Here is a 27,968-nt window from a genome sequence, read left to right as displayed (position 1 = left end):
CCAAGGCGGCGGGCGGAGCGGGGGGGCGCGGCGGCGGCGGCGGCGGGGCCGGGGCCGGGGCCGGGGCCGGAGCCGCGCCGGGCGGCCGCCATGTGGCCGTGCGGCGGGCGGAGGCAGCGCCGCCTCGGGGGCACGGCGTTCCTCCTCCTGGTGCTGTGGCTGGTGCTGCGCAGGTGAGAGTCGGCACGGCCCCGGCGAGGGCGGGGGGCGGCGGGCTGGCCCCTGGGCGCAGGTCCCCGCTGGGACCCGGGGCTGGGTGCGGGGCCACGGCGCCAGGATGGGGCGGGGGGGCGGGGGCTGCCTTGCGGCCCCGCAGGGTGGCGGCGAGCGGAGCATCGCGGCTGGCCGCGGGCAGCGGCGTGGGGAGGGCGGGGGGGGAGCTGGCTCCGCGCAGGGCGGGCTGGAGAGCTTCACATAAATGTCACCTGTCACCTGTCCCCGCAACTTCTTGTCCCATCCGAAGCGACGGGTGCGGGCAGTCCAGGCGGCCGCGCCGCACATCCCGTCCCACCTGCGGCTCACGCTGCCCCCAGCCTGCGCGCTCCCGGCCTTTCCATCTGGCCATCCCGCGGATGGTGCAGTTGGCGGAGCGATGGCTCCATCACACCCGCGGCTCTGAGGCTGCCACCGGTGCCTCCGACGCCCACATCGCGTGTCCCGCTCGCCCCAGTGCTGCTCTTCCCGGTGGCGTCAGGCCTGGGGGCCACCTCGCCTTCCACAACCCCCTGGACTTGCTGCTTCTGGGCCCCTTTGCACGCTCCAGGCCGAGGGCCGTCCCTCTGGAGCCCACCTGCAGTAACAAGAAGTTACTGGAGGTTCTTGCTTCAGTCCCGTGTGGTTGAGGTCATGGTCGTTTGGGGGATGATGCTCTTCCCAACAAGCGTGTCCCGTGATGCTGCCGGAGGGGTATGTCTGCACCGGGAGCTTCTCCGTGCCAGGTGACGGGAGCTCTTCAGTCCCTGAAGTCCCCAAAGTGCTGGAGATAATATTGAGGCAAGGGAAGATGTGGTTATTTATTACCACTCAGATCCCTTTTATAACTTGGATATTTTATGACGGGTTCTTTAATTCATAGTAGCAAGTTACCTGATGCTCAAAACTACAGAAATGCCTTGATAAATCTTTGCACAATTAGAAGTAAAGTTCTTTTGTAGCTGGTCTTGGGTTTGTGCCACGGAGATTGTTAGCTGAGGATTATTGCAAGCTGATACTTGATAAAAGCATGGAAGTCTGCCTCCTGTGAGCGTGTATCTATAAAACACTGTCTCCGTGGGTATCCAGTGCTTCCCTGGGTGGCCCAGGGTGCCGGAGAATAAATGCTACTGGAAAATGCAGTGCTGGTTGGCGCAGCCGTGCTGAAAGAGCACCTGGGGCTCCCCTGACCGGCACAGGACCTCGGCTGCAGCTCATGGGGGAAGGCAACTCCAAGCTTTCACTTTTCCCTGGCCAGAGGAAGCCCGGAATAAACAGCAAAGCCCTCTGAGGCAGGTCTAAGTAGAGCTTAGGGATTAACTGTAAAGTCCAGGTCTTCTGAAGTGCATCCTTTAGTACTGGCAAAGCAACTAATGGTCTCCATACATGCTTTTTGCCCTGTTTTGTCTGTCTTTTGAGTTACCTTTTTCTCCCCGCTCTGGATATGCGGTAGACCAGCATCAAAGCTAAATCTCTATCTCACGTAGAGGTGACTTCAGCTAGGTTTTTGTTTTACAGGCATGGATGCCTTAGCGTAGCTGGTTTGGCAGTTAACTGTGACTTTCCTATTCTGCTTGGAGTGTTGCACTTCAACTTACATCTTATAAAGACAGATCATTTCATGAAGGACTAACTTGTCCAACCCAATATTGAAGCTGCTGTTCTAGGGGAACTTGGTCATCCCATGCTATTTTTTTGCCAAAAAAGAGACTTTCCTGAAGCAGGGAGGAAGTGAGGGACCAAAGTAGGCCAGTAACCTTTAGCAAAGACAAAAAAAGATTCTTGCAACCTGTGCTGTCATTATAGAAGTGAGGAAAAAATCAACAGGAAGCTATACAATGCTCTCAAGAGGAAGCACAGGGCCCAGGTGGGCTTTGAGCGGTGGAAATCCAGTTTGGTAACAGGATGAAGCTCTGCTGAGTTACAGAAGTTTTTTTCAGGAGTCACTTGAACAGATCCTAGTGAGACATGTGGGTTTCAGGATATCCAGGATAATATGTTGAAAACATTGGGAGCCTGGGAGCTTCCTACCTTCATGAAAAAAAACACTGGAGCCGGGGAGTTTTAAGGTAGGAAACTTGATGGAAACTTGCCAGCTAAGTTATGCCCAAGGTTAAGAAGATGAGCTTAAGTGATTTGTTATTTTTATCTGCCTGTGTATGCTTCCTGAGTACAGCCTTCATTCTGGCACCAGTGGCAGTTAGCAGTACTGTTGTGTGCAGGGATAATTCAGGGCTGTACCTAGCTCAGAAGCAATTTGGAAACTTAGGTATTTTCCAACGTAGTCTTTAAAAATTGGAGTTTTGTGTCTCCAGACCCCTTTGAGCTTCCTGCCTCAGGCTTGCCACCAAGCAACAGAAGCAGGTATAGCTGCTCTTTTGAGCTCTGATTTGCAATAGCTGCAATCTGTGGAAGATGCAGTTCTAGGACAATAGAAGGGCAAGTAGCCAGAGGATATCCTGTGTGTGGACTGAGAACCACCTCCTCTGCTGGAAAAATTCACAATAATTCCTTGGGAGCAATGCCACCATTTCCTAGCCTTACATCATCATTCTCTGACTGTACCTAGTTTCTTGTGTAGATGAGCATTTTTCATCCTGCTTCTACTCAGGCGGTCATCCTTTAAATATGACAATTAGGTATTTCGTGCTTATTTTTCCTACTTACTTTGAGCTGCACTGTCGTCGTAAAAGCTCTGTTATTAGTGCACCACCTTCCGAATGGGATATGTTACTTTCTCCTCGCTCAGCACTATTTTTTGTAAATGGTTTGACAATAAATACCTGTGAGTGCTCATTGAAGGCAGTGAATATCTAATCTAGGCTTCCTTTTCCAGGTATTACCCATGCCTGCTGCCGGTCGTTTCAGAGCCCTGTGAGAATGCTGTGCTATACAGGTACCTTCTGTGCTTGTCAGCCAGCCTGTGCAGTATCCTGGAAGTCTTAGATTTAGTTCCTTTGTAGTCTCCTTGTCTTGTGTTGGAGGACAGCTAATCGCTGAAGGCTCCTGGTTAGCAATCCCTGTAAACTCTGCGTTCTGAGAAGTCCTCACCCTCTGCACATACCCGCTCGACGTGTAGTATAGAAAACAGCTGGAGGCCTAGATATTTCCATCTTCTCCGAATGTGACATTTCTCTCAAATGTGTGGGCCACCCTTGCTTTGCTGAGACAGGAATTCATTTCTCGCATCTGGCTGTGATAACGTCTCAGAGGAACAAGCCGCTATTGTCTAACTCTTCTGTGTATTCAGGGTTGTGGAACTGGGATGGTCTGGTGCAGGCAGTGTAACTGCTTTGGATCTGGACTTGTTGATAAAATGTTTTCTTGGTTCAGCCAACACAAACCAGGGAGCTGTGTAAGGCAATAGAGGTAGTTTTTTGCATGCAGGAACAGACCCGAGTAGGGCTATGATAGCATGAGTACTACAGCTGGTAAGTGCTGTGGACCCTGCCATCTCCTTTGTTCTGTTTCTTTTGGCAAATAACATATTAAGGAGTTAGTATAAGCAGCAATGCGGGCAGAGGTAAGTTTGTGGTGACAGCTGGCGTAGTCTCTCCTGAGTGATGAATATCATCCAGGTGGGTTCTTTAAGGGGAAGGTTCTCTGTTCACAGTGAATGGTGGGGTCTTTATTTTTCCCACGCATTGAGTTGGAAGGTGCCAGAGACCACAAGGCATTCAGGGTAGCAATGCTGACATGCAGCTGCTGTTGGAACAGGGAGCTGGAAATCAGCCAGCATGTGTGATCCCACTGCAAAACAGGGAGATCTTACATTTCATAAGTTATGAAAGTGTTTGCTGATACTCTGAGTGAAAACTTACCCATCTTATATTTTCAGCAGGTTGGTTTCATATTCTGTGCCTGAGCAGTGCTACTTCTTGGTTGTAGAGTGTGGCAGAGGGGCTTGGGGCATCCAGGTTGGAAGCTACTAGTGAAATGAGTATTAAATGCTCATCTTAAGCAGATCTTCCATCTGTTTTATAGTCTTCTGAAAAATCTACCTGCTCTATATGACAAAAAGCATGATTTATATAAGAAGTAGGAAGGTCAGAGCTGGTCCTGCCAGGTAGAGTGAAATAAGCAGCCTCTCTCAGGGGGACAGATTCCTCCTTCGCTACAGCCTGGATGCTCATATACTTCTCCTTCTTTTCTAGGTTTAACTGGAGTGAGCTGATCCCTCTGCAGTTATGGGGGAGGACCCTAGGCTTGCAGACAGAAAACTCTCAGTTCCTCCTGGAGGGCATGCCCTTCCGTATATTTGGAGGCTCGATGCACTATTTCCGAGTCCCCAGGGAATACTGGGAAGATCGCATGCTTAAAATGAAAGCGTGTGGCTTAAACACCCTCACGACGTAAGTGTCCTCACTCCCTAGGCTCTGTCACGTATCTTGCAGCCTCTCCCCTCTTCACTAGTAGTTGGTGGGACTTTGTCATTAATTCCAGCGGGCCATGGCAATGTCTTTCTGTACTTATTATGAGAAAGACACAGAAAAGAGTAGTGGGGACTCAGGTTTTCTTTAAGCATCACACACTGCAGTATCCTCAAATACGGGCCGGAACAGGCAGCTGTCAGACGTACTGGGGAAGTGCCACCCTAATGCTGGCGCAGTGCAGAAGGGTCACGCTCTGAAACAGTCGCTCAGCACTCTTGCCATTTAGAAATTGCTCTGGTTTGGAGAATGAAAGATACACCTAGAGACCACATTTGACAATCTTGAGAAACTCAGATGTAGCAGAGCATAGGAAAAGAGTGCAACAAAGTAAAGACTTGTCAGAAAAACGAAAGGAAGGCACAAATTATATGTAAATAGACACTTGCAATGTCTACGTGCAGTCATCTCTGGATCTGTTACTGACTAACAAAGGCAGTGCATAGGTTTTTTTTCTGTGCTTCACAAATGCAACGGCCTTTGCAGCCCTTTACCTCCACTGCCCTAACTCTGCATTTCAGGTATGTGCCGTGGAACCTTCATGAACAGGAACGAGGGAAGTTTGACTTCAGTCGCAACCTGGATCTAGAGTATGTGGTACAGACAGCTCTATTATTAAATACCTCTGTTTTGAGGGGAGGGTGGGTGTGTTGGTTCCAGCTGAAGGTGTCATTTCCACTTTCTGAAGTGAAGCCCGTCCCTTGTTCCATCAGTGGCAGCTCTCATTCCTTCCCCTGCTATCTGGAGTCCTGGGAACCTGCAGGTTTAGTACCAGTTCAGTATAGTTGCTTCATCAAACAATTCTCTCCTGGTTTTGGTACCTAAATTTCATGGTGATTGGTGTATTGGGAGTGCATGGAGTAGGAATTTGCAGTCAAACAATAATTATGCTGTCTGTATCTCTAGGGCCTTCCTTTCACTGGCAGCTAAAAATGGACTGTGGGTGATTCTGCGTCCTGGACCTTATATCTGCTCTGAATGGGACCTTGGTGGGCTGCCCAGGTAAGTGTTGTTCAGCTGAGGCAAGCGTTTAAGGCTGTGGGGAAAACAAAAAACCCAAACAAAAACCTCTGATCATACAGTTGAGCCTCCTTCAAAAATTTAGAATGGCTGGCTGTTAGGTGGGAATATTTATTTTCTGCGTCCCCAAAGCAGGCAAATATTCATTATGTTACTGAGCTCTCCTAAGCAGTACAGATAGTAAGCCTGGAACCAGATTTTTTTTTGAGTGGTTATTTTTTAAAATAATAATTGTGTTATGGCATAATGGTTACAGCAAGAAAACAGAATTGGGGAAACCTATCTTCCGTTGCTGTTGCAACTCGACTCTGTAATATCAATAGTAGAATTTGCAGCTCGATGTAAGAATTTGCTTCATCTCGGGTCCATTTAAAACTCCTACTAGAACATACATATTATATGGCTGGCAGTAATAAAGACCCATAACTTCTCCAACCTCCTGTTGTATTTTCTTCTAAAGCACAGAGCTTGCTGGTGAGCGGCTTTGAGAGCTGAGCTGTATACATCAGCACTGAGACTTGCCTGGTTACTAGATCCCAGTGGAACCAGTGCCAGGTTACGTACCACTTGTTTTCCTTACCATCGCAGAGCATGAACCTCAGTGGAGACACTTGACAAAATTTGAGGATTATTTCTTTTATTCTTTTCAGTTTTTAGAATGCCCTGCCTGTGGCATCAGAGAGTTCAGGTGCAGAACTGTGAAGGTGTGTCAGGGAGTTACTCCTGAGAGCTTGTGGCCAGAGGCAGTAGCTAACTCCACATTATATTATGGGAAGTGCAGATATTGTCAGTCATTGCCACATCACCTGTGTATTCTTTTTATCCAACGGATAAAAATTCTGATAAAGAGTGACAGTACTATTCTCATTTTACAGATAAAGAGGTCATGATTTTGTAAGCTCACTGAGCTGCGTATAGCATACAGGAGTTGAAGCTTTCAGACCTCTGGAAGCACTGTTAGTTACTGTCTCCTTTTGCAGAGACAAGGAAGGTACAAGCTCGCTCTGCTTAAGTGGTTATAGAACTACATTGTTCTGCTCTTAAACAAATTGCCCTTTTCTGTGCTAATCCCAAACCAGCAAACTAAGTCTTGTAAATCAGCAACAGAAACCATGAGAACAATTACCAGAAGCTTTGTTTTGAGCGAAGGTTGGGGGGTTATGAGGGAGCACTTGGTTATAGAGGGCCCTTTGGGATGCAGGGTATTCCAGAGTAACCAGGTTAGCCTCTGAAATCTTAGTGGGAAAGTTAATGACACGAACCTAGGCACAAAATATAGAGCAAAAAGAAGGGGAACAGTTTGGCAAGTGCAGTCTGGACTCATTTAAAAGTGTGAGTGACAGATAGCCTCACATGGTGCCGTTCACTGGCTCACGATGTGGTCCATACCTGCGCTGCAAGCTTAGCCAAGTGACACAGAAAGATCAATGATTCCTGCCCAGAAGTGACTTGATGTCGGTGGGTGGTGTCACCTCTGGCAGCCTTGACTGGAGGAGACTCTTAACAGACTCTGTTTGCTGCTTTTCTCATAGCTGGCTACTACAAGACCCAGAGATGCAGCTGAGGACAACGTACAAGGGCTTCACAGAAGCTGTGGATGCCTATTTTGATCATCTAATGCCTCTTGTCGTCCCTCTCCAGGCAAGTACAATCCGTTGCCCTCTCTGTCCCCAAGTGGGGACTGTCTGCACAGATGAGTGTGAGCTGTGTGTAATGGCAGCAGGTTGAAGCACCAGCAAATCTATCCCTTCAGGACCCAGTATGGACTGTAGCCTGTCAGCTCTCCAGATCTAGCTGTACCGTTAGGCATAGACTTCGGGAGGACGAGAGGGTGGAGCTGGGTCCGTCTGAGACTTGTGCATCATTGCTGCAAGCCAGTGCCACTGTGATTTCGGTCCCTCTGATTAGAAATCATGGTGAACAACTCTTTTTTGTTCCCAACAGTACAAGAAGGGAGGTCCCATCATTGCAGTGCAAGTGGAGAACGAATACGGTTCCTACGCCAAAGACCCAAACTACATGACCTATGTTAAAATGGTAACGTTGGCACATTTACTTGTTTCTGTGGTGAATCTCTCTCATGAACCACCATCCTTATACTATTTTCTTTCTTTTGAAAAACTTTTGTGCATGGCTTCAGAAACTCTTGAAAGTGTCAGTGCGTAATCCAGTGCATTTTCCTTGGTGTTTCTTCCTGGAGTGGAAGAGATGGCATGTGACCCTCTCAGCACTGATAAGCCTGTGTTCTTATGTCTTCCAGAGAAGAGGGTGACAGGGAGATGGGAGAGTGTCTGTAACACACAGCTGGCCTTGAGGAAGCTGCCTGCAGCTGGTCCTTTTTAGCTTCTCTTAGACAATGTTAGAGAAAGGTTTCTCTTTGTTGACACTCCTGGGGCGAAGGTGTATGTGAACAAGCTACCAGCACGCTCCTAAACTTGTGTAACCTGGAGCTCAGCATCAGGCAGGTTAACTTGCCTAATGCCTCCCTTACCCTTGTCAAACAGAGACTAGACTTTGCCCTGGCTCCTGCCTCTGAACTGAATGATAAAAGAGCTGGCCAGTGCCCAAAGAGACTGAAATATCCTGGTGGATCTGACTTGAGTCTGACTTGTTCGTTTGCCCCCAGCACAATTGCAAGGCAGACAGTTAACAAGATCTGCAGTATGTCCTACAAGGTGCGTCGTTTCTTTTCTTCTCACTGAGTGCTTAAAAGCGTTGCTGCACGTGAAGGGGCTATCCATCCAGTGGTGCCTATGTGCTATAAATTGTGTGTTCCCTGCTCTTCTGCTACAGCATTATGAGATCCTTCTGAAACCCTTCGGGTACCTCAGCTTCGCCCTGAGCAGCCTGAGGTTAGCTCTGGCCGAGGGTGTCCTATTGCTTGAGGTGTACAGAGGCTCTTCAAATCCATCGTGTGGCAGGAGTCCTCATCTGCTTAGAGTGCTGTCTGTCCTGCACTAACTCCATCTCATGGAGTGAGTTAACATTGCTTAGAAGGTTAGATATGAAGCATACATACCAACAAGTTAAAGGGTTAGCTGCCCCTCTGAACTGGTAATGTCAGAATTGTCTGTCTGCCTAGTTTCCCTCCCTGTGTCCCACCAGTGGCAAGCCTATAAACAAATGGCTTCCAGAGCCCTGAACGAATGGGGCATAGAGACACTGTTGTGCCTGAACAGCACGTCAGCTCGGGGCTTGCTTTTCCATATCTCAGCGATGAAAGAGCTTCTGATGTTTCACAGACTTGTCAGAACAGATCTCCTTGCCAGGCCCGTGGGTGTATTTTTGCAGGGCTGTTTCGTCATATAGTGGTGTTGCGTGCAACTTACAGCTGAGGAAGCCTATTATAGTGGTTACAGATAAAAATGTGGGAAAGCAGGATTCACAGGGCTTCCTTTTTGCTTGGAGTGGTATCTAATGTGAGGTGGAGCTCCTAGTCTTGTTCTGGTTTGGGTCTTGAGCTCTGAATGTGGCAAGCTGATTAATTCACATCTGCGTCTAGCATATATAAGTGTGGCAATCTTCCTGGAACTAATATACCCATTAAAACCCGCCCACAACTCAAGACTAAACCTGAAATCCCTGTCTTTATCTCACTTTTTTGGGTGCAGCGCCTTTGCCTTCCAAAACGTGAAGGCCATGAAAGGGTGTATTGGCACCTCCCTCGCCCCAGAATGCAGGAGCTGGGATTAGCTGAGCACACACCTGTGTCTGCCTCAGACGCTGTTTCTATTCCTGGTTTCTCTGCTGCACCCTGAAACCCTGTAATGCATTTCAATGTGTGGCAGCTCCCTGCCTTTTCTCCATTCCGCACTTACACTCAAAGGGAGGGGAAGAAACTTATTACTAATGCAGTGCCCAAAGAATTCTCTCAATAAAATTTGTTAGAAATTCCGTTTCCCTCAGTAGCTGAATTTTGTCAGATACCAGCATCTGTTCAGGTGTTGATTTAGTGATGATATGTTGATAGACTAACCGGGCTAAACACTAACTCTGAATTGGGTTTGTCTTTAAACTCCACGTTGTAACGCCTCTCTAACGGAGACTGTGTGTCATGCTCAAGTCTACTCTTTGTGCACAGGGTGTGCAGGCGTGTGCAGTACGCGAAGGTTTCTTCAGACACGCAGCAGGCGTTAGCTAGTTGGTGCACGACACAGGTAACTCCTGTGCGAGCTGATGCATCTTTACCACCATTTTACAGTTAGTAATTTACAATTAAGAGAATGAAGGCTTGTTTTCAAAGCTCCTTGAAGCTGAAGGAGTGACTTCCAAGGCAGGTTCAGTGAAGAGGGGGGTTAATTTGCAACTAGGATTTCCTAATCCCTCCTTCAAACATCAGCCACTGTTCCATAAAAAACCAACTGTAAGAGAACAATCCTGTCAGGAAGAACCTTGTGTGTGCATGTGCTTTTTAAGAACCTTAGAGTGCTGTTTCATACAGTGCTGCGATATTGAAGCAGCAGTAGATGCGTTCAGACTTGACTATTTGAGAACATCAGTACCTGAGCTGTCCTGTGATGGCATTCACTGGCAAACCAGCTATTTTCTCCTTTCAGCTTCCATTGCTGAGGCAGGAAGGGCGAGCAGCTTTTCTTTTTCTTCTTCTACCTGAAGCCCTCTTCTGATGGAAAGCTGTGAAGCTATTTATTAAACTTATCTCAGAAGAAGAAGAGAAAATCCTGAAGCTTGATGCATCAGTGAGAAACCGATCCAGCTTTCTAAAACCAAATAATATTTTTCAGTTGTCTTTAAGCTGGAAAAAGTAGGCAGGCATGCTTCAGCAGGAATGGGAGATGTCACAGGAATAGTATTTCTTACCAAGCCACCGCCAGTTTCAAGCTATCCCCAGAGAAGGTGATCGTGGACTTTAATGCTTTAATATCCTGACAAATACTAAACTCAGGCTGTTAACACAATGGCTTTTCCTCTTTTTAATTTAGGCCCTGTTAAACAGAGGGATCGTGGAACTGTTAATGACCTCAGACAACAAGAACGGGCTGTCATTTGGCTTAGTGGAAGGAGGTATGTGCATAATGCAAAAGAATGTCCGTTTTCCCTTTGCTTTTTAAAAAGTGTAATTCTATCAAGTGTTTAAAAATGCTGCTTAGCACCCCTCCTGCTTTTCTCTGTGAAGAAGTGGAGGTGCAGCTGTTTGAGTTTCACTGGGCCCTAAATCTGACTGTTTGGAGCATCGTGTATACTGATTTTCAGATTTCCACATCCAGCTCAGCTGAGATTTACTATGTGCTTGGCCTCTGCTCTCTCCTCTGTTTCTGCCAGTTGCCTGCCTGAGTAGTAATTGCTTCCCTGAATTAAGTGTTTGCAGGGTGCAGTCTTTTGAGTGCCCCTGTCATCGCTCAGTCATAAATACTGTTCATTTTGTAATCTCAGGCATGGAGATGATTAAAGGGAAAGACCTTTCCCTCCTCTTTTTTTTTTTTGCCTCCCGTTTTCATATGTCAGCGTGAGAGGGGCAAATTCAGTAACGCTGAAGTTCGTGGCCCTTCACCAGTACAGCAGTGGTCTCAATGGTATTTTTGTTTGATGTGCAGTAGTTTTCAGCCTTGACCACACAGAGTCACTCTCTCCCTGCCAGAGAGCTGACATGCAGCAGGGTTGGGCTGCAATCCCTGCCTAGCCCTCACCATCTTCTCTGGGAATGTTTACTGCCTCAGAGCTCGTTCTTGTTTGGAGTTGTCTTTTCCAGTGTGTTGCATGCTGAGAGCTCTTTGATACCAATTTGCCTCTTAGATGTCATAACAATCTGCTCATTAGAGTCAGCATGTCAAGTAATCAGATGCGTGGAATAACTAGGGCTCAAAGCGGTATAGCAGCAAGGTGGTTACAAAAGCTGTAAAGGAGACAGAACAAAATCCACTGTCGAAATGCGTAAGAAAATAGAGAGAAGACTCCATCCTGGAGCTGAAAACTAGTGCAGTGATTCTGTGATTATTTTTTTTTTTATTCTGTTCATCAGTGGTGTACTGATTCCTTTCCAAGAAGCATCTGGAGGTTCCTGTTAATGCCAGGAGCAGTCAGCCTGGTGCTCTGCAGAGAAAACTGTCTGTTGTAGAAGGACCTGCGACTACAGCATTGTAGCCCTTCTCCAGCAGCTTTTTCATTTCAGGGGACAGGGAGGAAAGCTTTTGTTGTTGTGGGTCCCTTCGGGCTCATAGGTATAGAAAAAAAATCACAGTCAGCCTCCAAGTACCTGTGCAGCACCTGCAATCCCCCTCCCTTCACAGGCACAGCTGGTGGCAAGAATCCCAGCCTGGGTGGCTCTGGTCTGACCCGTACGGCCCTTCTGAGAGCTCACGGGTGACAAAATAAAACCTCTGGTTTGCCTCCAAGCCGTGGCTGAGACGCCACAGTGGAAAGCTGTGTGCACGTGAAAACCACCCACTGGGGAAACGAGGAATCAGGCTTTGGGGACTGGTTCTCCGCACCTTTACACCGTTTTCAATGGTGTGCTGCTAATCTGCATGAAAAGCAGAATCGGGCATGTTTGCCTTCAAGATTGCCAGCTAATGTATTACATCAGTGCTAAACCCACGTTTTATTTTATTCTCCCACTGTGTTTGCCTGTGTGAAATTTTTCAGCTTAGCACACTACATAGGTCAGCCTATTAAAATCAAGGTATAAATAGTGAGAAGTGAGCTTTTGCTTATGTAAATATTCCGTTTGAAGTGCTCTGACACAACTGGGGCTGGATTTGATACCAGCTCTCTTGTAAGAAGTCAATTTTTAATACCCAATTATATCATTGCTCCTGCATTTTCCAGGTTTCTTGGGAGAAATATCAATGCGACCGAGGGCTAGAAAAGTATGAAAATGGTTCAAACGTGTAGCAGGGGCTGGGGCACTGATACCGGGTTGGGGTCTTCTGGTGCATCAGTGCCTGCAGCCAGGTTTTCCCACTCCGGTGCTTGAAGATCATGCAGCAGCTTTCGCTGTACATGCAGCACACACAAACTAGTTGGTGATTCCTCCGTGCTGTGCAGGGCAGAAGCACAGATAAGTCTTCCAATTACAGTTTCTATCTGGTTCACTTGTACTGTGGTTTCTCTCATCCACCCCCACAGACATGACAAGCTGTAAGATATTGCCAGGGTAGCTATTCCTGCAGCTAAAGCCTGGGAGATCAGTGTGGCATCCAGATATGACTTTCTAATAATAAGTTTGCCTTCATGTGGTGCCTTTTATCTGAGGATCTCCAAGTGCTTTACAGCCTCTAATTAAAGCTTGTGACACCCCATGAGCTGCTCTGATGCTCTCTCTTTCTAAGTATCAGTGAGTGTTAGAGCTAAAATGATGGCCTGCAAGTATTCCTCTGTGTGCTGTGGTCCGGTTGGATTCTGCATGCCAAGTGAAGACTTTGATGGTAAATGTCTGAGGAGGTTGTATTGGTGGTTCAGAAGATGTTCCAGTTCCCCCGAGCTTGTGCTGGGCTGAGGCCTAAGCAGTCTGTCTCCTGGGCATTTTGTGTCTGAATTAATAAAACCTTTTTCTTTTCCCAATAGCACTGGCCACTGTTAACTTTCAGAAACTGGAACCTGGGCTACTGAAATATCTGGACACAGTACAGGTAAGATGCAGAAAAACTTTTTTTTTAGATTTTCCCGGTCAGCATTAGAAATGAAGCACTGCCAGTCTGTTTTGGTTTTGTGTGTTGGTTTGGGGCTTTTTTTGAACAAATGTTTGGGCTTCCTTCTCACTGGCCCAAATCCTTCTGGAATCAGTGAAGATACTTACGATGATTTCTCTGGAAAATGAGGGAGGTTTTAAGCATGCTGTTAATCCAGCACCTTCTTAAAGGCTTTCCATTCAGCTGTGGCCTGTGTTTAGCTGTCGGGGGTTTGAGTTCTTCATGCTTTCAAGTGTTGATGCCCAGTAGCATCCTACCTTGGAACTGTCAGACTTCTCTCTTGGACTTCAGTCATCTTTTTTCCAGGCTCTTTTAGCCTGATGCTGCGGATGCCGTCAAGAGCATGTCTGAAAACTGTAGTCTTCAAATGCTGGGTGTGATCTGCTGTGGTTCTTTCAGTGTACGCTGTGAGGGCTGTCTCTGTCCTCTCCAGTGCCTCCTATTCAGTGTAGATATGTGAAGTTGTATTAATGGCATGCTGTGCAGAAGAGAGGATTGGCTCCACTAGGCATTTGGTCCTGTTTCAGTCAGAGGAACACTTTAATTTCACATATGCTTCCACAGTAACTTCACAAAACACCTTCCACACAGCGTGGTCTCAGGCTCTGCCTGCCTTCTCCGCAGCCCAGCCTACCTGGCATTTAACAGTGCTCCCTGCAGAAAAACATTCCAGTTTTGTGTGTCGCTTGAGCTTCTTTAACCCCCTGTGCTGTCAGAGATGTGAATCAGGGGCAGGGAACTGCCTAATGAACACTTGATGCAAAAAGCATCTTGATTGCGTTGAGGGAGTAGTGAGGGAATAACAAGTTTTGCGTTTTAGTGACAGGTTCTCTCTCCTTGCATCCTCTGTCGTCTGCCTTCCCTGTTGCTCTGCTTGCTCCGAATGTCAGCCTGGAAAGATGTGAAAAACTGACAGCTGCCCCTGGCCGTGATCAATTCTCTTCTGATCTCTTCCCTTGTCTTTTGCCTGGACTGTGAAAGGAAACCTTGCTGCTGGCATGCTGAACGTTGAATCCTGCAGCTTTAATTTGTTTTCTTTTCCTGTACAGGCAAAAGAGGCTCTGCTGCAGGTGCTTTCGCCTTCTTTAGGTCTTACAAAATTCCCCAAACCCTGCAAATGAACAGAAGGTGGCACCTTCCCCACCAGCTGAATGCCACACGGCCCAATAAAAGCAGCTCCTCCTTTGCCACACTTACTAATGACAAGATAGGAAGCCTGTCATGCATATTTGTAAGGATTATGAAGCTATGTTATCTTTGCCTTGTTATGGTCTTTTATTCCAGAGGCTGATAAAACTCCTTCTTCAAGCAGTTTACTGGGGACGGATTGATTAAATGTATTTCCAAGAGCTGGTCTGAACCTGGAACAATTAAATTATTACAGGCACCTGCAGTTGTTTTCTCCTAATGAAACATGAGTTTCTTTAATGCCACTTACCTCGGCCATTTCACGTGGCATCAGATAAAGCCCCTATCAAATAAAGGGCAAAATTGCCTTGTCTAGAAATAAATACCATGAGGAAGGAGTGCCAGCCAGGCTGAGCACATGTTGTCCTGTCTGGTGTGATGGGGCTGGGTGGAATTCTACAGGAGCTGAGGGAGCTGGCAAGCGGTGACAAATGGGAAGCAATCGCTCTGTGTGCACAGCTTTTTTAATGAAGACCTAATTCCTGCAAAGGCTAATTCTTTCCTGCCAACACCATATGCGGCATTAAAAAGGCATTAAGCCGCTAAGGTCTGCTGTTCCTACCTTGGCAAGCGCTGGCTGCGGTGCACCTGCAAACCCTCCGCTGGCAGTGGTGTAGCTGATAAGCAGACATTTATAAATGTGTATTTCTACCAGAAGCTAAACAGTGACAGTGGGTTTGTCTTTTTGCTACAGCTCTACCAAACAACAGTATCCAGAACTGTTTGGTATCACCCGATTGTGTGCTGTGCTTTTTGCTTTGTGCCTAGCAGAGGAGTAGTCCGCTTTGCTTACCGGTTCTGGGCTTTGCTGGCCCACAGCATCTTCTTCAGAGCTTCTTAGCTTCTTTTCTATGCCAGCTTGAGAAGAAAACACTCTTGTAAACAGCGTTGCCAAACTGCAGTTGAACAGTGCTTCTCTAGAAAATAGGGATGAGGGCAAGACTGATCTCCATTTTAACTCTTTGGGTTTGTTTTGGTACAGAGAGATCAGCCAAAGATGGTGATGGAGTATTGGACCGGATGGTTTGATAACTGGGGAGGCCCTCACTATGTCTTTGATGCAGACGGTGAGCACCGTATACTCTTCTGGTAGCTAGGGGGGCTTAGTGCTCAGCAAACGGTCACAGAAAAATGAGATACAACTTTTACATATTTCTGTCCCACTGTAACCTTTGCTTTGTGTGACTCTTTGTAAATGAATAATCTCTCCGCGAGTGGGTCACATTGCTGTGCCTTGGATTTTCTTTAGTAGTGTTAGTAAACAGCAGCTCTTTTTAAAAAAAAAAAAAAAATTCTTGAAGAGGAACTCTGTGGGGCGTGCAGAGAGCCAAACATCTGAAGATATTAGTGACATGTCCTAAGACCTTGTGCCTAAGTTGATTTAAAAAAATGCAGCCGAATGACTTAAATCATCTGTTTCACCTCCTGAGCTAATCTAAATCTTGTGAAGACTTTATCTGTATTTTGTAAAGATGTCACAAGTTTTGTGAAGCATCCATAACAGCGTTACTTGTCTGGCCAATAAACACTCCTCATAAATGATGATGAACCTAAGCCTTTTGCAAGTATTGCACCTTCTGAAAAGCGTTAGGTTTTTTCTAGTTTAAAAGCTCACTAGGAAGGAAGACAAGTACTGAGAAACCCCAACAACCCCAGAACCTCTAGGGCATCTAAAGTACAGTGAAAACAGAGCTATATAAGACTATTCTAATGACTCTCTCATTCTCCTGCAATTGTCTTTGTAATTGGGTCATTAGTGTGTTGAGCTTAGGAGTCTGGTTGAGTAGTCCTTAAAACTCTTGTGCTTCAAAGCAAAATTCCAGCTCAAGTACATGAGCTTTACCCTTTTTCACCTATAGGAGAGATATATTTGAATGTATTACTATGTCCTGATGTGTCAATGGACGTGCTGCCCTTACTGAGGGCAAAATACAAATTGTTGTAATTACACAGGCGTGATTGACTGACAAGGACCACCAGAATGTTTGTGGTGTCTGCTTTGAATTACTGGAAGTGTTAGCCTAGCTTCTTGGTCTGTGGCCTTCCTGGCACTGCCCTTCCTTTGCAGAAATGGTGAATACTGTCGCAAGCGTCCTCAAATTAGGCGCATCCATCAATCTCTACATGTTTCACGGAGGCACCAACTTTGGCTTCATGAACGGTGCTCTGGAGGCTGATGAGTACAAGTCAGATGTCACCAGTTACGGTGAGTTTTTTGTCACTGCCTTGCCCATGCACCTATTGTGACAGTGCAGTGTAGACTACCCTTTGGGCTAGTTACAGTTGGCAGAAGCACTGAGAAATTATTAGTACAACCACTTTGTCATGGAGAGACGAGCTGGAGCATAGCTCAGAAGCAAATGCCTGTCTCAAAGGGGGCTTACAGTAGTGTCTCCTATTTCCAGACCCCTTCCAGGATGTGGAGCATCCCCTCATTCCCAACGGGAAACAGAAGGTGCAGATGATGACTTTGCTTCATGTTATCTCCATGCTGGCCCTTCCTTCTAGGGAAAGATGGTGATCCAAGATACAATTCTGGTTTTTAATTGTACCGTAAAGCTCTTTTCATCCCAACAGCCCTTTGTTAAAATTGTTAATTTTTGACTTTATCCTGTGATTATTCTGGATACATGCAAATTAGATCTCTAAAAGTACATTGCTCCTTGTCTCCAAATTAAGCTCATCTCTGGTTGTCTAGCTACATTTGCACAGATAAAAGCGTACAGGTTTCCACAGTACAGACGGTGCCAAGAAAATTGTGTCTTGGGCTTTTACTTCTTTGGTGACAGCATACATGAAGGGTGTCCCAGAGCTGCTGTATGTTTTTAAAACACGTGTACTGCTTTTTCAGATTACGATGCTGTGCTGACGGAGGCTGGAGACTATACATCCAAATTTTTCAAGCTCCGACAACTCTTCAGCATGATCATTGGTAATTATAAATCCAAGAACCAAAATACTGTTTTACCTACAGTGTTAAATTAGAGACTTGTTTAAACTGGCCCTTCTGCTGGAGCCCTCTGAAGCTGCCTGGTCGACTGGCTGGGTGTTTTTTGCAAAGGATGGGAGGGAGGGCCAAAGGAGGCCTGGAGGGGGCTTAAATCTGTGTTGGGTTTTTGCATCTGAAATAGTTGTTCCATCTTTCTCTTTCTTTTTGCATCACAGGCCAGCCTCTTCCTCTCCCTCCCATGATTGAAAGCAAGGCGTCATATGGTGCTATCCTGTTGCATCAATATATCCCTCTCTGGGATGTGTTGCCATCTCTTTTACAGGTAGTACTACCAATTGTAATGCATCTCAGTAGTAAAAGGTGTCACCTCACAGGTGGAAAAGGTGATTAGTGTGCTGGTTTGCTATCCCATGTTTTGCCAAGGACGTGCAAATCTTTTACTTCACCTTTTTTACTGGTGCTTCTGTTCTCTTGGAATTCCACTTTTGCAGGTCCTTGGCACCCTTTTCTGGTACCTTGGTTTCATTGCTGTAGCTTTCATAGAGTCGTAAGGTAATTCAGGTTGGAACAGACCTCAGGAGGCTTACAGGGTAAATGTGACCTGTGGCAGAGTGGAACACTGATCCGAAATGAATTGCTCCTACGTGGCCTGTCAATGCGGGGAGGCCACTTCTGCCATTGCATTTGTTTCTCCTTTGCAGCCCATTAAGTCAGAGTTTCCCATTAACATGGAGAATCTGCATCTAAATGACAGCAGTGGGCAGTCATATGGGTATGTGCTCTACGAGACTGTCATATTCGGTGGTGGACATCTGCATTCAAGGGACCATGTCCGTGACCGAGCACAGGTAAGGAGCAGAGGGTAACTGTGACTACGTTCAGTCAGATGTAAATGCTTTGTTCTTGGCAGCTAGGTAGGAAATGGGTCAACCATGAAGGAAAATGGGAAGTTTTAGATTAGAAGTGTGATTTGCCCTTCTCAGTTCTCAGCTAAACTCCAGTCCTTATCATAAATCATAAATCAGCTTGAGGTTCCAGTCTACTAAAACTTACAATATCTTTAAACATCAGAATATTGAATGTTCTGAGAAATGTTGTGATTATTTTTTTTCCCCACCTAGACTGGATCAGTGACACCGTTATGGATTCTAGTTCTAGTTTCAAGTAGAGACAATTTCCTCCCCAAATACAACTTCGGTAACCTACGCAACGCGTGATTACAGCATAATTGATGAGAAGTTGCTCTCCTCTCTTGTGCTCTGTTCTGCAGGTGTTTGTTAACACCATGTACGTTGGTGAGCTGGACTACAACACAGTGGAGCTCTCCCTTCCTGAAGGACAGGTAAATAACTGGAGATTGCTCACGGCAATAGTATGTGGATAACAGAACCAAGACCGCCCAACCTCCCACCTATTCCATTTAACTAGCTGATACGGTAGCCTGACACAGGGAGCAGTTGTTATATACCCTCATTAAACCCTATTTCAGTAGTGAAATACAGCATGAATTACTGCCAAGTTACTATTTGTGATTGAGAAGGGGTTTTTGAATACTTTTGCACGGAGAAAATTCATACTGTCATGCTTGCTGCACAAAATTTGCCAGCTTTCCTGCCACACCCACAACTGGAGAGATCGAGTACTGGCACCCTGCTTGTGCAGATTAAGTCTGTGTAGGCTTCATCTTCCTTAGCACAACGCATATTTTAAGGGTTTTGGGGGCTTTTGCACCTTCTGGGTCTCAAATGAAATGAGGGGGAATGCCTCTAGCTCTGAGAGTAGTCTTACCCTGGTGGAAGTTGGCAATAAGACTCGTATATTGATTGAATGCATGTCAACAGCGCTGTGCATGGCTCCTCAGAGTAGGCGGGTGGGTTAATACACTAATTGTTCTTATGACTTGTGGGAGAGCTATATGACATAAGCCTGTATTATGTCAAACTTCATTTCTGGCTCTGTGGGTGATATCAAGATGGTACTTAAAAATACAACAGAAAAAAAGACTTTCATAAAAAGGCTGAGAGTTCCTCAGTGGCATAACTATTTGTAACAGCTGAAAGGTAGGGGGACACTGTTCTGTCACACAATCTAGAACTTTGAACAGATAAATTGCAGCTGCCAAAGGTATCGGTGCCACCTCCCCTCTTAAAACACCTCTACTGACCTCTGTTAACCAAGTATTATGGCTGATAGAGCACGTACTGCGCACTGGTCCAGGCAGATGCTCTTCCTTTTTTTTTTTTTTTAACAGGGATTCAGGCAGCTAAGACTCTTGGTAGAGAACCGCGGTCGTGTCAATTATGGCCTGGCGTTGAATGAACAGAGGAAAGGTAAGTCAAACTGTCCTAGATAGTTCTCTGAGTTTAAACACTGCGGCACTGCCTTTCTCGTGTGCTTTACACAGAACCAAACTGAAGACCCAATGCAGCTATCGTAGTGCTAGCCCAGATTACTGTCTGGAGTTGGTGGGAAACGGTGTGATGGAGGAAATGTTAAAAAACCCATTTCATCACTCCCTGTCTGCAGCAATCACAGATGCTGCTTGATGGCTTGCGTTAAGGCTTCTTATTTTATAGGGGGACAACTATGCCCAAGGCCATCAATGGATCTTACTCTGCTCTAGATTTGCCCGGTGATGTTAGGGTACCCTTTCTCTTGCTCTGTGAGCGTGTTACTTCACAGGGAGAGAAGGAAAATACCTTTTTTAATCTGTGTTTTCCCTTAGGGGGTTGATATTGGAGGATCGCAACATTTAAAATTGACACAGTATTAGGGGGAATGAATTTTACATCCTGCTGAGCAGAATTTACTAAAATGTTCAAGTCTATCACACACAGTTGTAGAGCTGGAAGAGGTCAGAACCCCAGGATTCTATTTTAGTGGGGAACTGTATGCAAAAAACTATACAAAATAGACTAATGGAGTTAGGCACGTGACTGTACTAATTTTATTTTACTGCAGAAGAAGACTTTACTGCATAAAGCCTCTGCACTGCTTAGGCAGGCTCAGCTGCAGTCCTGTAGTTAGGAGGCTGGATTAGGACCTGGGCTCTGCCTGCTACATGAAGAATAACTTTATCTAACAAGAGAGTGTTAAAGGTAAATTAGTTGCTAAGGTGTCTTGAGATCCTTGGATGGCAAGCAGGGGATCAGCACTGGACATCAGTGCTCGCCCATGTTGTATTTTGCTGTGCCTATTAGAGAAGTAACTGATTTACTACTTTAAAAAAAAATGTGTACATGGTCAGCTAACTAAAAAACCAACAATAACAACAAAACCCCATCTGCTGCGTGTGCCAGCAATGTTTTCTGCTTGGAGGGTGCTTAACAACTTGGTGAGTTGAAGCAAAGGAGAGAGTGGAGAGGCCAAGGTATAGTAATGTTCCCCACTCAATCTGGATGAGCAATGGGACCATATGGACTCTAATTCCATTGCAGAATGTGGCCGCTTTCCATCTCCTGCTGTTCCTCGCATTCAGATAGGAAAATCTATCAGCTTTAGCTGTTTTTCGGCTCTTCATTACCCCCATTGCTCTTGCAGGCTTAATTGGTGACGTCTTCTTGAATAAAACCCCCTTGAGGAACTTCAAGATTTACAGTTTGGAGATGAAACCTGGCTTCATGAAAAGGTTTGTTGGATTTAAATTTGGTTTTTTTTCCTCATTTGAAACAAACTGTTTACCAGCAGTACAAAACCTAATAGGTAGCAGTTAAATCTATCAGAAAGGCAACCCAAGGTAAAACGAGGGAGGTGGATTTTTGCACTGCTAGGTTCCTTGCTGATGCCTTTGCCTGAAATAGCGCAGAAAATGGTGCTGCTTTATCTATACCATTATTTGGGGATGAAATGTATTCCCACTGTGGAGGATTTCAAGAATTCCTCGCAGCCTGTACCAGCAGGGTTAAGTTGGGTAGGTGGAAGCATGGCTTACCCAAAGGGGTGGCTCCCAACACACCCACATGTTGGAGAAATTTGTGTCTTTCTTGAAGTTCACAGTATGGCTGATATATTTAGCTATTTAAACTCACAAGGGATGGATTAATTCTAGGAAGCTACTAATAGTACATTAACAAGTCCAGATGGCTTCCTCTCTTTTAAGTTATTTTGCTTTAATTCAAGAAAGACAGAAAAAGAAATCTAATGGGGTAAGCCAAGGAGCCTGTTAGTAGATATAGAAAACCTTAGGAAGCGTTTAAGGCAACAGATGCCCTACGGACGCTGGCCACCATCCAGACGGTTTTCAGTGATGTTGTTAATACCACAAAGTAACACATGTGCATCCCCCAAGATATCCCCCAAATCCTGCATTTTGTGTAGGAAGGAGAGAGAGGCCATGTTAAACTGAAATGGCTTTAAAAAAAAAAAAAAAAAGTCTACACTTTGAAATTTCTAAGGACAATCTCAACAGGTGCTGGGGGGCTACCTGAAGGGTTCTTACTGACAGGGTAACTCGCGTAACCTTTGACTGCAGGGTTTTAGAAGAATATTTTCAGTGAGGAATATTAAAGCAAACGAACTGCCATGCACAGACAAAAGCGAGATTAGTCAACGCTGCAATCAGTTACTGGCAATTTGAGCAGCAGCAATGAGACACAATCAGCTTCCAGTCACTGTGCAGGAGGCTGGAGCACATGGTACTGTGAAAGGAACTGTCGCAGGCTTTTAGCTGAATAATTCAGTAGCAGTCAAGCTGCACTGGATCAATAACTTCCCTGAATGCAAGAGATGCAGTTTGTAAGGGTCGGAAGGAACATGTTCTGCCAGAAGCTGAAGGCTTTTGTGGGACTCCTACAACGCTTATTTTCTCTTCTGTTTTTCCCCTGCTCCCGAATTGTTGCCACAAGTAAGAAATAAAGCCAGATTGCCCCTCATTACTGCACTCCCAAGGATGTGTTCGTGTTCCTCGGTAGGAGCGTGGGCAGAAACGGCTGTTTTGAATTTTATCAATTCTGCAAGTTTTCCTTTAGCCTGTGTAAGCCACGTGCATTTAAGGCATACACGATGGCACCGTCATATCTGAAGGAGGACAGGCACTTGAGCAGCTGATGTGAAGCAGAGATCTTTATGTTGCTGTAAAATATTAGAGACGGTGATAGCCCTGTACATCCCCTTCTTGTACCAGCAACTGGTGTGTCAGTGATGTGGCAAGCCTAGGATAATGAAGACTGAAACGCACTACCCGTACACTTCAGATCAGCTAGGTGCTTGCCTTGAATGTTTACAGGAGATGAACACTTCACCCCTTTCCAGCGTGAAGAGTGTTACCTTTAGGCCCTACCACTAGAAAGCAACTGCTTGACATTTCAGGTGTGCAAGGGGACAGCAACCCTGTTGTAACAACATCCATCTGCCGATGTAAGCAGTGGTTTGAAATGGTCTCGACATCGGTGTGGTGTCTCTCAGTGCTGCCTGGTGCTTGCCTGCTGTGTTTGGTCATTCTTTTACAGCTTGCAACATACTGCTGGATGGAGCGCAGTCCCAGATTACTTTGTCGGTCCAGCTTTTTTTCGTGGAAGGCTGTGGATAGAGCATCAGCCACAGGACACTTTCTTGAAGCTACAGGCAAGTCCTATTTTTCTCTCCCCCCTATTTTTTCTTGATCTTGATTTTCTTGGGTTTTTTTCTAAAAGCTGGTTTAAAACACACTTGTGTAGTAGCTCTGAGCTCTGACTTACAGTCTGTAGTTTTGTAGTCTTCCTCTGATCTTGCAGAAAGAATTATTTTGAGGGTGTAGAAGTCTTCTCGTGCTGGCAGGTAATTCTGTTCAGCCTGTAGAGGTCCTGATGAGAAAACATGTGCAATACTGACCCTGCAGAGCTGCTAATGAACAGTTATGTCTTTTTTTTATTGACATACAAATGCTATTTCTTTTCTAGTTGCAGAGGAGTAACGGGCACAAAGAACAAAGGAGGCACTAGTTTTCTTCCTGCCTCCTCAATGGGATGTGGAGTCACTTCTTTGTAGACATGGCATGAGAGTTAGCGTTCACATCTTCCTTCTGTGGAAGATTGCTGCTTTTGCATAGAACTTAAGATGAGATATTAAATGCTATTAAACTTCCTCCTCCGATTTCACTCCCTTAGAGCCAAGGTTCATGCCAGTCATTATTGTACTGCTCACTCTTCCATTTATGTTTTGTTGTAAATTACGCTAGTCAGTAGCGATACGGTATTTCTGTCACCTGGGAAATAGGTGAGAGGAGATATTCCGTGCTTGGGAAGAAATAAAGATATGTCTGTTCAAAAGGATGAAGTTTCCTGTACAAGCATGAATCATGACTTGCACATTTTGGAAAGCTTTATCCTTTTAATTAGCACAGTAAAGGTAACTCCTGTTCAGCAGGGCTTGCTTAAATGTTCATGGCTTCAGGGAGTGGCACAGGGAAAGCAAGCAGAAAACCTGCAGAAAGCAGCCGTAAAGAATGCGAGTTTCCTGGGGGAGTGCTAACTGGGTGATACAGCTGCATCAGGAATTCGGTGTACTCTTGATTCTAGGGCTGGGAAAAAGGAGTTGTCTTTGTCAATGGTCAGAACCTGGGCCGCTACTGGAAAATTGGACCTCAGGAAACACTCTACCTTCCTGGCCCCTGGTTATGGAAAGGGAGCAATGAGGTAAGAGGCTTTGGTGGGATTTCTCTTTGCTTGTTGGTATTATTAAAGATCCTGCTCTGAGTCATGTCCCAAAGAGCTAGGGGATTTAATGCAGTAAATTACTTGCCTATCTCTAGCTGAAAACCAGCACAGCAGAGAGGAAGGAGACTGTTATCTCCCAAGATCTGTGAAAATTAGGGAAGGTGCTGCTCTAAAGCTGCTGCTGTAGTGGCTCTGACAACCATTAAGACATGATGAGGATGGCAGCTAAACTTCAAAGCACTGCATCAAGTCCAAAATCAAGACAAACCTGATTAGATGCTGGTTCATTTTCTGCATCATGTGGTGCTGAAGAAGAATCACAGTTACTGTTCAGACTCATATTGATTGATGTCTTTAAATGACGCTTCCTTCCCCTGCTGTGATTGTATGCCTTTTCCTCCTAAAAATATTTGAAGTAACTTAGCCTTTGTATGAAGAAACTTCATGTCTCTCTCTTTCTGCAGATTGTAATTTTTGAAGAACGCACTGCAGGACGGATAATACAATCTGTCGACATACCTTATTTAGGAAGGACCCAGTATGTGGACTGACGAGAGCTTCTTTCCCATGTTTGGTTCATCTTGAATACTCCTGGTTGCATGTCTGGGGACACGATGGCCCAGGCACTTGGGCATGTTAATTTCCACTAGACCCAGGTAACGGATTTGCTCTTTGGCAGTAAGTTCAGAAGAGAGAACGGGCCCCGAAGGAACCAGACTCCATTGTTTCATAGATGGATGCAGAAGCTCGTCTCCCTGGACTACTGAGGACCCGCAGCTTGGATGGCTGTGTATGATGTTACGGACTGTCTGATGAATGTGGGGGAGTAAAAAGGTGCTGGAGGCAGGAGAGAGAAAGAACTGGAGCCATCTGAACTGAAAGCTGAGCTCAGCTCTCTAGTGACTTTAAAAATGTGTTATTGCTGGCCTCCTCATTTTTATAATTAGATAGGGAGAAAATAGCTGGTGAACATGTGAGTAACCAGGTGTGGAAAAACATTTTGTTGTGCTTCCAGGCAGAATTTAGCAACTCACTCTGCAAAAAGGTCATTACTTGTTCACTTGTTGGAAGCCAAGCTGGTTGTCAAATTACTTTAATTTAAGCTTTTTTTCCACTAAGTTTTACTACGGAGGTTGTCTCTCTCAAAAAGGGAAAAAAAAAGTTTTAAAAAGTCAAACGTGTTTTGTCCTCTATCAAAGATACCATGGTGTTTCAGCCCAGGCAGGAATGAGAACGTCCAAGGAGGAGGTGCAGGAGCAGAAAAGGACAAGTTAGTCTTCCAGTCATCCACCCCCTCCCTGTTCTCACTGGGACGCACCTTAAGATGAAGTTTCCCTTGTAAAATGAGCAGGGCTCAGATTTTGGCTGGGATAGAAGGGGTTGCATACATAGTTGCAATGGGAGAGCACACCCATACTTTCTATTTAAACCTGCTGTGAAATCTTGGGAACTTGGGTCCTGTTTTCTTTCTTTTTGTCTCTCAAAACAGAAACACGGGATTTAGGAAAACATCACATGTTTTTTTTTTTAACTCACCGGCTCCACAGACACTGAGAAGCTGCCATGTCTTTAGGGAGAGGAAGAGCTCAAATTCAAGCTGCAGATCTGCTCAGTATCTCCAAGAAGTCACTCAGCCCCTGTTTTCTGTTCCAGTAACCAGAGGATTCAGGCTATGAGGGAAACACCAAACATGTGCACTGTCTCTGATAATGGAGTTTCAGGGTATTCTGGCTCTTAGAAACCATAATTTTATTTAACAAATTTAAATACAGTTTGTTTAAAACTGAGAACAGACAGTGCAGCTGTAATACACTCCATCCTGGCCAGAGCTGGTCTTACTGACCATGGGTATCTGCTCCCGAGGACCACGGTAGCCTCTATGCAAGCAGGAAGGGCCCAGGCTCGTGTGACCAGCCTTGAGGAGAGTGGAGTGTATGTGCAGGGTTGTGTTCAGGACTCGATCCTTGACGTTTTCCTGAAAGTTATGTTCCTTCCAAAGAGGGAAGGTTGCAACCGAGCAGGGACTGGAATTAAGATTAGTGAAACAAAACATGCAGCTAGGAGAGGACAGCAGTTGGCAACTATTTAAATGGTATGAAAACTTTGTAGTCCTTGAAAAATGTCTCTTTCCATTCTAGGGTTTGCAGACTGAAGGGAACTTGGAAGGCTAGTACAATAACAGAATATATCTGCTGGAGTGCAGAGCTACTGATTTAATACAAGATAACAACACCCGTTCCCATAGAGCAGCCAGTAGCATCAAATGCTTTTCTATCCAAGTCGTGCTTCAGCCAATACGTCTAAAAGGAACATTTTTGTAAAGGCTACGTCGCAAGGCTTCTGTGACTGGGAACTAAAGAATGCAGCTTTTCCCCAATGGTTTTGATATACACTGAGAGAAAATAACTTACCAAAAAAAATTTGTTTTTTTTTTTTTAAATATATGAAATACACAATGTCATTAGTCCAAGGGGAGACTTCTGCACTGTGAAACTAACAATCAGATCTATAGCATTTTAATAGTTCTATGTGTTAGGGCTAAAGATAACAAAGTCTATTTCCAGGATTACATTTTCCCTCAATTCAAACATAAAATTGTGCTTCAGACTTTTTGGAAAGAATTGGGATAATAGGGATTGAAAGAACTGGGATAATGGGGATTGATCAAAGTTTTGACAACTATGAACGGGGAGGTAAGTTTTTTGTTTGTTTTTTAAGGGGCTGGAGGTGGGGAGAAGGGGTATGTTGTACCTCAGTTTCTTCCTAGGCAAGTTTGTCACCTCAAATACAGAGTCAACCAAGGTAGTAGCACCCAGGTTCTTCTTCTGCATTGGTCAGTCCTGTGTCTCTCACTGAGAAACAAAATACAGTTTCGTCAGAGAGCACCCTTTCATCAACGCTATCTCAGGTCCTTTGATGTTACAGAACAGGGATGAGATGATTAATGTTCTACATAGACGGTTTTTCAACCTGCCTCAAGCCAGGTGCTGAAGAAACAGAGCACTAAGCACAGGATCCCCTTCACAAGGGTGCTGCTTGACCCATCAGAAGTTAACTCTCAAACGGCTCCAGTGTGGCTTTTCACGCCAGTAGCTCTGCAGTAATATGGCATGGCCCTGAAAAAGGGGCTAGGGCTGAAGGATACATTCCAGTAGAATAGTAAATGCACTAAAATCGGCTTTGATTATTCAATCCCTGGTTTTAAGCAATTAACTCTATGTTTTAAGAATGGAAATTTGGCTTTATGGAGGAGCACCCTTCAGAGAATCCCACACCTAGTGCTCATGTGAACCCAATCAGAGCTAAACAGAACCAAGATCTGAGCCTGGATGAAGTATTATGGTGTGTGGCCACAACAATCTCATTAAAACCCACTTCCAATTATTTTAGCATGGATGAATAAAGAACCACATGCTGTAAACGTAACTCCATCCGGGAACAGTGGTCAGCTAGTAGTGGTCAACTCCACGTCCAGGTGGAGATTGGTGATGAGTGGTGTCCCTCCGGGGTCCATACTGGGACCAGTACTGTTTAGTATCTTCATCGATGACATACTGGGATCGAGTGCACCCTCACCAGTTTGCAGACCACACCAAGCTGAGCGGTGCGGTTGACAAACCTGAGGGATGGGACGCCATCCAGAGGGATCTGGACAAGCTCCAGAAGTGGGTCCATGTGAACCTTACGAGGCCGAACAAGGCCAAGTGCAGGGTCCTGCCCCTGGGTCAGGGCAACCCCCGGTATCAATACAGGCTGGGGATTGAGAGATCGAGAGCAGCCCTGCTGGGAAGGACTGGGGGTACTGGCAGATGAGAAGCTGGACACGAGCCAACGTGTGCTCACACCCCAGCAAGCCAACCGTACGTACCCTGGGCTGCATCCAAAGCAGCGTGGCCAGCAGGTCAGGGGA

General features: G+C 45.6%; 1 protein-coding gene across 3 annotated transcripts; it reads left to right on the top strand.

The window, feature by feature from the left end:
- Window positions 1–39: 39 nt before the first annotated feature.
- LOC119158201 (beta-galactosidase-1-like protein 2) lies at window positions 40–26,260 on the top strand. Of its 3 annotated transcripts, XM_037409840.1 has the most exons (20): window positions 41–173; window positions 3,029–3,088; window positions 4,347–4,544; window positions 5,144–5,212; window positions 5,529–5,624; window positions 7,175–7,283; window positions 7,587–7,679; window positions 10,583–10,664; window positions 13,164–13,228; window positions 15,459–15,543; window positions 16,545–16,682; window positions 17,328–17,408; window positions 17,642–17,748; window positions 18,128–18,274; window positions 18,697–18,768; window positions 19,678–19,756; window positions 20,967–21,054; window positions 22,874–22,988; window positions 23,921–24,037; window positions 24,523–26,260. In XM_037409840.1, the coding sequence occupies exons 1-20, from the start codon at window positions 91–93 to the stop codon at window positions 24,607–24,609; spliced, it is 1,971 nt and encodes a 656-aa protein (XP_037265737.1). In that variant the 5' UTR covers window positions 41–90; the 3' UTR covers window positions 24,610–26,260. The 3 variants fall into 3 exon arrangements, with proteins under 3 accessions (XP_037265739.1, XP_037265737.1, XP_037265738.1); XM_037409841.1 differs by lacking the exon at window positions 3,029–3,088 and having other exon boundaries at window positions 42–173; XM_037409842.1 differs by lacking the exons at window positions 23,921–24,037; window positions 24,523–26,260 and having other exon boundaries at window positions 40–173; window positions 22,734–22,984.
- Window positions 26,261–27,968: the final 1,708 nt, after the last annotated feature.

Source organism: Falco rusticolus, chromosome 16, assembly GCF_015220075.1.
Source record: "Falco rusticolus isolate bFalRus1 chromosome 16, bFalRus1.pri, whole genome shotgun sequence".
Taxonomy (NCBI): domain Eukaryota; kingdom Metazoa; phylum Chordata; class Aves; order Falconiformes; family Falconidae; genus Falco; species Falco rusticolus.
This window is presented reverse-complemented; position numbering and strand designations above follow the sequence as displayed.